Below are 10,848 nucleotides of genomic sequence, written 5' to 3'. Positions count from 1 at the left end.
CCTTTTAATACTTTGTGGGTCGGGTCACCTCACATGTACTATTCGCAGCCCAAAATTTCTAACATGGAGAAAGAAATCCTAGTTTAGCAATTTTATGGCTGAGTGATGGACAAGATTATTTTATTGCTAGACTTGTTCATTTTATGCTATTAGAAAATTGTTTGTTTCTTCTTTTCCCTGGAATCTTTGAAGTAAGATCCAGGGTCCTGATTTGAATCGACCAGTAAGAGCAAAACTGTAAAGGGGTATATGGATAATGTGGATTCACTACAAATTCTTTCTGTTCCTACTGAAAATTTTGATAAGTGCGTGTACATCATCATTTTGTTAAAGCCCCAATCTGAAGAGCACTTATGATTACAAACAATTGCTTTGCTGAAATGTGGGAAACAAATAATTAAAAATCAAACTAAACAAAGAACATTTACATTCTGAATCACTCACTCTCCCACCACCCCAAAGGAACAAAATGGCTACTGCAATCAAGAAATGGTTACAACTTGCACCTAAACCTTTTTCTTTAAATAAAGCCAAAATTGGAGAAGTAAAATATTCTCATTCTGTTGTCTGCAACAGGAAATGGAAATCTGATCTCTGACGAAGAAGGGGAGGAGGATCCACATCAGACACATTGATATCTTGAAAGGACTGTGATATCTCTTCAATAGAGAAAGGTATACTGTAATTTGGCAAATGAGTGAGTAAGAGCTTCGCCTTTTATATTCATGATCTACTGTTATGACTGTAAAGTTTGATTACCTTGAATCCACATCAAGCAAGAATGTGTTGTTTGGCGTATTAATTGAATCTTCTAAGGTCAATGATTTCATCTTTGCAATTATCTGAAGTACAAATTGACAATGAGGGTTAGGAGTAATCTGTCAAAATGACTTAATATTACAGAACCATACGTTTTCTCTAAATGGGCATATACTTTTCAAATAATTTAACTTATGGGTGTCTATTGCTCATCAAAAATAAGAAAAAAGGATATCATGACACTGGTCAGAGGAAAAAATTGATAAAAAATAATTAATGAAGGGTTAACTACGATAGTTATGTTGACATTTAAAATATATTCATTATTCCAGAGGAAAAAAATGAGATAGTTGGATGAAAAAGAACTATTTTCTTTCACTTACTAAGAAATGGAAAAAAACCTCAAAAATGGAAGAAAAGGTGGAAGAAAAATGCATATATCCCAAAAAAAAATGAATGTCTAAACTGACAAAATGGGTCATGAAATGTATCCCGTGGACTCATTGCATATTTGATATCTCTTGATTTTGATTATGTTGGGTTTTTAGTGTTTTTTGACTTGTTAAAAAGTGTAAATTTCATTCATGGGAGCTTTATTTTGAATGGTTTATATTTGAAGGGGCTGGTGTACTCTATTTTAAATTACATATACATGTTTGGAAAATTTTATTCTATTTAAGCAGTAAGTTTCTTAAACCTTCACTTTCTATCACAAAAGGACAGATAAATCATGGCAATAATGAGCTTAAGGAGAGCCTTACTTCTGGAGATAATCCTTGGGCTCCATATTTGTCATCCCAAAACATGGTTCCTATTCGATATATTTGTGGGATGCTCAACACCTAATCAAAAAAAAAAAAGGAATACAAGAGTTACTTTTATGAATATTACACCTTTATTTATTAAAAGAAATATGGTCATTTTAATGTTTTTAGCTTGAGAGTAAAGCAACTTATGAAGTCAATTTACCGGGCAGAGTTCATTTGTGATCTCATCCAATGACTTTTGAGCTTTCTGGTGCAGAACCTGTGAAAGTTGAACCAGGGTTTAATCAGTTCCAAGACATTCCAATTTTCTTAGAAGATGAATTCTGTTTGATTAAGACTTATACCAGAAAAGCTACAGCTTGTCTTATGTGTTGGAGTTCATCCCAGGAAGATCCAGCAAACTGTATGGTAACAGAATGAAGTAAAAGTCATTTATTAATTTGTTGAACTGGTCTAAATTAGTCTGCCAATAGCTTCTCATGGATATTTTACCTGATCTGTAGCTTTTGTACACCAGTGCTCTATTTCTTGCAAACCAGCCTTTACGTACTCTCCATTGCTAAATGAGCAGCATTCACGACGGAGCAGTAAGCTGAGAACAGATGCAAATTTATTGTTGGACATTTAAAGTGCTTATAAAAGTGAATATTTCTAGTTTCAAAATCTATTTGTGTTGGTTAGAGTAGAAGTTCGAAGAATTTCATACCTGTTGAAAAGCTGAACATTTATGAATGAGAATACCTGGCTGAAGATTTTCCTTGTAATAGTGGAAGGGACCTAAAAACAGATTTATTAGCATTTCGAACTATTTTGGTTCATTCATTTATGCTAAGGGAAAGTAGATAGAAAACAGTAGTTCTGCTTACATAATTTTCTGACAGTATTCCCATGGCATGATCCAAGCTGTTGACAATATTTTTCCAGTGTATACTAGATCCCTGTTGTTTTAATATGATATGTGAATGTATATTTTTAGACGACCCTCGTAATGGTCTGATCCTTGCGGCTCTTGGTGCCTGTTCATGGCATAACGAGATATAGTTGGCTATTGGTGAAAGATACTAGGTTAAATGGTTTTAGCATGGATGAGGTGCTTACTTGTATGCACAAGTTAAGAAATGGACTGATCTCTTTCTTTAAGCTGTCACGGATCATTCCATATATTTTCTCAACACAGGCAGCTAGATGTTGTTTAAACAGCAAGGCAGGGTATTTAGCTTCTATCCTTGATTTTGGGTTAAGGTTTCCATCCATCCCGCTGTATCCACTAGAAATTCCCATGTTCATTGAAAAATGTCGGGAACCCTGCAAATGAACCCTTGCCTTGTCATTTTTCACAGGTGACAGTTAATTTAAATGGGAAAATCTTACCTGCACCATTCTGCCAAACAAGGTGGTGGGCGAACTTCGGTTCCTTTTGGAAGCTACCATTGATGTATTGCTTGCTTTGATTGTTCGTTGCAGAAGAAATAAAAGAGTAGACGTTGTTGACAGCCAATATGCTAGATCCTTAGCACCATCCTGATTCTGCATGGACATGCAGTTTTATGTACTCTTTCATAGTAAATCTATGCCATATGCATATTCATAAAAAGCAGTGGTGGCTGTTAATGGAACTCACATCACATTAAGTTTCTCGCCTTAGTGAAATCTATTACCTCTATTGATGATTGGATAGCATGAACAACCCTATCAAATATATGTGTCTTGTCTGCTTCAAAGGATCTCCATTGAACGAGTGTTTTGTACACAATGCAAGCAGCAACAGGTCTGCCCTTGTCAAATTGCTTGTCTTCGAGGAGACATTTGATTAGTACATCATAGTTTTCCTGTAAATACAAGAGGATGTACAAAAATGTGTTTAGTCTACTCTCTAGCTCTGTCTATTTGTCATGTGTGACAAAAAGGCTTAGTTTCCATCTAATACCTGCTGCCTATCTGCTAAGGATCTTTGTTTAGTGAGGACTGTTACAGGAGGCAAAGAATCCTGCACGAAAAATTCACTTTTCATTCTAACTGAAAACCCAACAGTTAAAAAGTTGTCTGCAATTTTCCTCTCTCTGAAAAATTATTGTAGGAAAAGTTTATTGTACTTCAGTTATATGTTCCTTTGCCTGTGTAGTTTGAGGCTCTTGCACTATTTGAACACTGCTATCGTTTTTATGTCCATTGTCGAAACTCTGCATTTTACATCAGGCTAGTGAATAACTGCATGCAGCTTTAGCAATTATTTAATTCATAGTATAGGAAAACCTAATGTACCTTGTCCAGTTGGGATATATGATGAACAGGACCCACTATTTGCTCCACAACTATGTTTTGACTTTGAAGTAACTCGTTTTCTGACTCCAAATCTCTGATCTTGCTCCTAAGTCTGACACAGGTATGAAAATGATTCAGATTTCTACTTTGGACTGCTTCCTTGAAGATACGATCCAGATGATCTCTGAGTTAATTTCTTCGCACTGTTTCTATAGATTTTGTTTAAAAACTGAAATATGTTTTGGTCTTTTCTTTTAATTTAATTACGTTTGCCTATCTGATATAGTCTAGGAGTGAGCTGATGGTATCTGGTCCATGAGCAATTGCTTAATTATCAGTAAAATGGACAAGTTTTATGCAGTCCCCATTGATCATGATGAATACAAGTTCCTACTCAGAACTAGTGAATTTAAATGTTTCAAGGTCTGCTAAAAGCCAGTGTATGACCTTCCACCAAATGTTTTTCAAGTGTTTTTGGTAATGCAATTAGAACTTTTAAGTATGTGAAGTCATTCTTTATTTCTTTCTTTCACATTCTTACATTTCCATTTCCTCAGTGGAGTCCTCTGTAGTTGATGCAGCCAAAGCCTGCTGACGCAGAACCTGATTCTCAGATTCAAGGTTGGATACATTCATTTCTAATCTGGAAACATTAAGAAAATATACTCATAATGATGTAGACCACACAAATATCAAATATATGAACCTTTGAAATCAAATACCTCTCGATGGTCTCCTGAAGTTGTGAAACTTTCATCTGTGCTTCTTCTGCTTCTTGAAGTCTGGTTTTGCTTTCCTTTTCAGCCTCAGAATAACTTTGCTCAAATTCCACTACCCGCTTCTTTAGTTCTCTTATCTCTTCCTGCATTGTTGAACTATGGATTAGGCATGTGCCTATAACTGTGATGGATGCCAGTTTCTATATTCCTCTAGTACAGTTGTATGATCATCTGTCTTTAAGTGGGAGGTTTCCAAACTCATTATAGTTAATCTTTATTCAAGCCGACTTTGCCTGTCTTAGTTTTCATGGTTATATGTCAGATAATAAAGAATATGTTTTATCATCATCTTTTGTCCGAGATATAGCACTCTCTCATTATAGTGCTGAACGCTCCAAAATATTCGAACTCCGAAATTGAATAATTTTTTATCTGTATCCTTCTCGAAGTTATATTTTCAATGCTTGGAAAGACTGTAAGTGGAATCCTGTATCGAGTGCATTAATGCATTTTGCTTGTCACTCCAGATATCAAACATGGCTTCCTAAAAGATAAAAATTGTATGGATTCTTATAAGATGTGAAATTAAGTATCTTGACATTACCTCAAGTTCATGATTTTGATTTGTCAATAGTTCCACCTTTGTGTCGTCCACTACAGGTACCTCTTTGATGATTGGTGGGGCTTGTTCAATGGCTGTCTTTGCCGCCTCTTTTTCATGAATGATTGCAGCATGTGCTTCATCCAGTTTTGCTTGCATTTCTTCTAAAGCAGTCTGAAACTTTGCTATTTCCTGGCTCTTTGCTTCTTCAGTATCAATCTGCAAGATTATTATTGTTTTAGCTGATGTACAAATGGACTGCATTAAGCCTTATCATTTAGTACTATATTTGTGTTTAATGTGCATTTATACGCTACAGAGTCACTACCTCCTTGCATCTTATCATAAGCTAATTAGATATCTAGACACTTTATTAGTAAATGAAAAGGTTGATGGAAGTTGGAATTTTCAGTTTCCACATCTGTTACAATCTAATATCAGCTACCATTGAAGATTTCAAATTTATGGATGATCAATTGCTAAGGGTCCGTTAACCTTAGTCCTGATTCTGGTTTATACCATAACCGTCTTCTCACATGCATCAGGAACTAAACTAATAGAATCAATGGTCACGATTCAAGATTATCACTGTATTTCTGCATATACTTCTAGCTGCTAGTCTTGCACTGGTAGTTTACCCTTAAGCGCTTCTCAAAATCTAGTCTCCATGAAAGTTCTTCAACACGCTTTTCCAGCTTGTCCTTTGCTTCCTTGAGTGCTCCTGTTTCCCTTGCTGCCTGCATTACGAGATTAACCACTATAGATTACCTTTCATTCAATTTATTAGCAGTTGGTACCAAGTTTTATTCTATCAAGAAGATAAACTAACCATCCTCAATTTTCTAAGCTCCTTCCTTGCAATCCTAGCACGCCAAAGGCATTGAAGTGTAATATTTGCCTTTTTCACCCGATTATGCACAGAAAGAGCATGGAATCTTCTCCATTCAGTCTGGAAAAAACCAAAATAATTAGAATATTTAATTTGAAGGACAAGACATATGCTATTTATTTGTTCAGCAATGGTCTGCATTTTTATATATCGCATAACGACTTGCAAGAATGCTTTCAATAGTTAAGTTTATTCAATCTGAGAAATAAAGAAAGCACCACTCTTATTTCCCTCTTTCCCAACTTCCCACCCCTTGCAAAACAGAACAAAAAAAGAAAAAGAACGTGCAGGAAGGAAAGAGAGGATTCTTCTTACATCTGTTATACATGATTTAGGTTATTTAACTAGAAATCAATTACTAAATAGAATTTTCTATGCTCCCAAATTCAATTGCAAGGTTTCTTAGTTGCCTGTCACTATTATGAAGTTTATCACATTCCAAAAAAGTTCATTTAATACTCTCTCGCACCAATGCAATTGTTCTATTTATCGTCATTGTGTTTCCCCGTAGGAATAAACAAAACAGGATTTTTTAACCTGTGCATGTACACTACCTGAATTATAGTTGCTGCTTTGTTTTGTCGTCTCCACCTGTACTCATTTCGGGCTGACATTGTTCTCATCCCTGTTTGAATTACAGTTGCTGCTTCCCGTGATTTGGTGTAAGACTTTCTTGCTGCATGTGCGCGTGCATGTTTCTGTATACGGATTGAAGCAGCTTCTTGTCTCATGTGTTCATACAGCTTGCGTGCAATTTGTGCTGGGTAATTACCATAAAGAAAAGGTTATTACACATATTACCAGAAAATGGCGATGAAACTGGTCACTGAATTCTAATTATATAGTTACAATTGGGCCTGTGATAGTTCCAATACTGAAAGGTGAAAATTTTAATTTCTATGAACAATTCATGAGCTCACATACTTTTTTGACTTAAAAAAAGGTTACCTCTCCATAGTTTCTGGATATGGATGGTAGCCTTTCGCAGGATAATGTACTCTTTTCGGGTTAGGTATGTCCGGATTTGCCTCTGAATACGCTTTGCAGCACGAGCCAAAACCTCAGCTCTTCGAGCATCTAATTCAGCCATCTGCCCTGCTCTAAGAAATACCTTTGTTTTCCCAATCTGAAGTACAGAAAAGTGGCAACATCAGACTATCACTCTTTGTCAAATCTTTTAAGGAACTTCAAAGAAAATATTCAACTTTACATATATATAACTATTCTGATATAGGTTTATTACCTGATAGCCCTTTAAGTTCATTTTGTTACAGATTGCAATACATGCTGATTTCTCATCGGATCTGCACCTCAGCAAGTAATAAAAAAATGAGGAAATTTCTCGAATGTAAACCACTGAGAACTCAAGACACCACCTCCCCTGAGGATGTTATTTCTTAGAACTTGAGTAGATGAAGATGAATGCCTGGTTTACATTTAAAAAATGTGTTTAAAGTGGTTTAGCTTATGGAATTGGCTAGTATTGATTGTTTTTGAGCTTGGTAGGATAATACTAACGAACCTGCTCTTTAGGACCATGATTATTTTTCATCCTGCACAGAGCATATATTTAAGCTAAAAGGACGTGAAGTATTCCATTACGTACCCATCCAAAACATCTGGAGCTAGCATTCCAAAACGGTCTATGAACTCATCGAACGATCTTTTAGTTGGATATCCAGCACAGCTTATCCTTATGGCCTCTAAAACACCCTGCCACAATTACCACTAATGCTTTATAAATGAGAGAAAATTAGGAGATTGGAATAGCATTATACTTTACATATTATTGTTTTAGCTGATGTACAAATGGACTGCATTAAGCCTTATCATTTAGTACTATATTTGTGTTTAATGTGCATTTATACGCTACAGAGTCACTACCTCCTTGCATCTTATCATAAGCTAATTAGATATCTAGACACTTTATTAGTAAATGAAAAGGTTGATGGAAGTTGGAATTTTCAGTTTCCACATCTGTTACAATCTAATATCAGCTACCATTGAAGATTTCAAATTTATGGATGATCAATTGCTAAGGGTCCGTTAACCTTAGTCCTGATTCTGGTTTATACCATAACCGTCTTCTCACATGCATCAGGAACTAAACTAATAGAATCAATGGTCACGATTCAAGATTATCACTGTATTTCTGCATATACTTCTAGCTGCTAGTCTTGCACTGGTAGTTTACCCTTAAGCGCTTCTCAAAATCTAGTCTCCATGAAAGTTCTTCAACACGCTTTTCCAGCTTGTCCTTTGCTTCCTTGAGTGCTCCTGTTTCCCTTGCTGCCTGCATTACGAGATTAACCACTATAGATTACCTTTCATTCAATTTATTAGCAGTTGGTACCAAGTTTTATTCTATCAAGAAGATAAACTAACCATCCTCAATTTTCTAAGCTCCTTCCTTGCAATCCTAGCACGCCAAAGGCATTGAAGTGTAATATTTGCCTTTTTCACCCGATTATGCACAGAAAGAGCATGGAATCTTCTCCATTCAGTCTGGAAAAAACCAAAATAATTAGAATATTTAATTTGAAGGACAAGACATATGCTATTTATTTGTTCAGCAATGGTCTGCATTTTTATATATCGCATAACGACTTGCAAGAATGCTTTCAATAGTTAAGTTTATTCAATCTGAGAAATAAAGAAAGCACCACTCTTATTTCCCTCTTTCCCAACTTCCCACCCCTTGCAAAACAGAACAAAAAAAGAAAAAGAAAAAGAACGTGCAGGAAGGAAAGAGAGGATTCTTCTTACATCTGTTATACATGATTTAGGTTATTTAACTAGAAATCAATTACTAAATAGAATTTTCTATGCTCCCAAATTCAATTGCAAGGTTTCTTAGTTGCCTGTCACTATTATGAAGTTTATCACATTCCAAAAAAGTTCATTTAATACTCTCTCGCACCAATGCAATTGTTCTATTTATCGTCATTGTGTTTCCCCGTAGGAATAAACAAAACAGGATTTTTTAACCTGTGCATGTACACTACCTGAATTATAGTTGCTGCTTTGTTTTGTCGTCTCCACCTGTACTCATTTCGGGCTGACATTGTTCTCATCCCTGTTTGAATTACAGTTGCTGCTTCCCGTGATTTGGTGTAAGACTTTCTTGCTGCATGTGCGCGTGCATGTTTCTGTATACGGATTGAAGCAGCTTCTTGTCTCATGTGTTCATACAGCTTGCGTGCAATTTGTGCTGGGTAATTACCATAAAGAAAAGGTTATTACACATATTACCAGAAAATGGCGATGAAACTGGTCACTGAATTCTAATTATATAGTTACAATTGGGCCTGTGATAGTTCCAATACTGAAAGGTGAAAATTTTAATTTCTATGAACAATTCATGAGCTCACATACTTTTTTGACTTAAAAAAGGGTTACCTCTCCATAGTTTCTGGATATGGATGGTAGCCTTTCGCAGGATAATGTACTCTTTTCGGGTTAGGTATGTCCGGATTTGCCTCTGAATACGCTTTGCAGCACGAGCCAAAACCTCAGCTCTTCGAGTATCTAATTCAGCCATCTGCCCTGCTCTAAGAAATACCTTTGTTTTCCCAATCTGAAGTACAGAAAAGTGGCAACATCAGACTATCACTCTTTGTCAAATCTTTTAAGGAACTTCAAAGAAAATATTCAACTTTACATATATATAACTATTCTGATATAGGTTTATTACCTGATAGCCCTTTAAGTTCATTTTGTTACAGATTGCAATACATGCTGATTTCTCATCGGATCTGCACCTCAGCAAGAAATAAAAATATGAGGAAATTTCTCGAATGTAAACCACTGAGAACTCAAGACACCACCTCCCCTGAGGATGTTATTTCTTAGAACTTGAGTAGATGAAGATGAATGCCTGGTTTACATTTAAAAAATGTGTTTAAAGTGGTTTAGCTTATGGAATTGGCTAGTATTGATTGTTTTTGAGCTTGGTAGGATAATACTAACGAACCTGCTCTTTAGGACCATGATTATTTTTCATCCTGCACAGAGCATATATTTAAGCTAAAAGGAAGTGAAGTATTCCATTACGTACCCATCCAAAACATCTGGAGCTAGCATTCCAAAACGGTCTATGAACTCATCGAACGATCTTTTAGTTGGATATCCAGCACAGCTTATCCTTATGGCCTCTAAAACACCCTGCCACAATTACCACTAATGCTTTATAAATGAGAGAAAATTAGTATTGAAATTTTCATCTAATTGAAAGAAAGAAAGAATTGGGACGTGAGGTTGGCTTACAGTCTTCCCATTTGATGTAACTATGGTGGCATCTGTGCCTTTGATCTCTGTAACTTCACCATCAATCCAAGCAAATTCAGGATCTTCAGCCCAGACATGCGATCCAACGATAATGTTAATGGGAGTTCCCTGGATCATTGAACAAGTATTAGACTGTTCTTTTGTGATGAAAAATGCTCCAAAAGTATATTATAATGGGGTAATATTAACTCCCAACTATCAGGAACTTACCATTGTTGAAGGCTATATGATCATTGAACTCAGAATGAGAAGGGACTTATTTTTGACGGAGGGAGAATAGAGAGATTCAGAAAGATAGTAATGTTCTTAAGAAATGATGGTGGTGGAATGTAGAAATAAAAGAATAGGAAAAAAATATTGAAAAAGAATGTATTAAGGCAAACCGAAAGCAGAAGTAATTATGGTGGTGCAAACACAAAAGAAAAAGGCAAAGTAGCACCCCTTACCTCTCCTCCCCCACCTCTTGTCAACTTTGCTTTTCTGAGTCCACATAGGATGTTGACTTGGCAACAAAGAATCCCCTACATAATAGAATTGCTTCTTGGGAAAATTCCTATATCTGAG

At 35.8% G+C, this 10,848-nt stretch overlaps 1 protein-coding gene across 2 annotated transcripts; it reads right to left on the bottom strand.

Moving 5' to 3' along the window:
* Positions 1 to 290: 290 nt before the first annotated feature.
* On the bottom strand, positions 291 to 10,181 carry LOC111379854 (myosin-12-like). 2 transcript variants are annotated; one of them, XM_023003287.1, is made up of 23 exons: positions 10,055 to 10,181; positions 9,692 to 9,752; positions 9,397 to 9,574; positions 9,003 to 9,208; positions 8,383 to 8,502; positions 8,192 to 8,290; positions 5,112 to 5,327; positions 4,511 to 4,650; positions 4,330 to 4,431; positions 3,789 to 3,900; positions 3,620 to 3,706; positions 3,454 to 3,513; positions 3,185 to 3,355; positions 2,898 to 3,053; positions 2,625 to 2,831; positions 2,393 to 2,542; positions 2,233 to 2,303; positions 2,019 to 2,118; positions 1,871 to 1,927; positions 1,729 to 1,785; positions 1,521 to 1,601; positions 760 to 842; positions 291 to 679 (listed from the first exon to the last, which is right to left on the bottom strand). In XM_023003287.1, the coding sequence occupies exons 1-23, from the start codon at positions 10,078 to 10,080 to the stop codon at positions 556 to 558; spliced, it is 2,664 nt and encodes an 887-aa protein (XP_022859055.1). In that variant the 5' UTR covers positions 10,081 to 10,181; the 3' UTR covers positions 291 to 555. The 2 variants fall into 2 exon arrangements, with proteins under 2 accessions (XP_022859055.1, XP_022859057.1); XM_023003289.1 differs by lacking the exons at positions 8,192 to 8,290; positions 8,383 to 8,502; positions 9,003 to 9,208; ... (1 more) ...; positions 9,692 to 9,752; positions 10,055 to 10,181 and adding exons at positions 5,747 to 5,845; positions 5,938 to 6,057; positions 6,552 to 6,757; ... (1 more) ...; positions 7,241 to 7,301; positions 7,604 to 7,737 and having other exon boundaries at positions 3,641 to 3,706.
* Positions 10,182 to 10,848: the final 667 nt, after the last annotated feature.

This window comes from Olea europaea, unplaced genomic scaffold (genome assembly GCF_002742605.1).
Source record: "Olea europaea var. sylvestris unplaced genomic scaffold, O_europaea_v1 scaffold2043, whole genome shotgun sequence".
NCBI classification, from domain to species: Eukaryota; Viridiplantae; Streptophyta; class Magnoliopsida; order Lamiales; family Oleaceae; genus Olea; species Olea europaea.
Note: the sequence above shows the minus strand (reverse complement) of the source record. Positions and strands in the feature narration are given on the sequence as shown.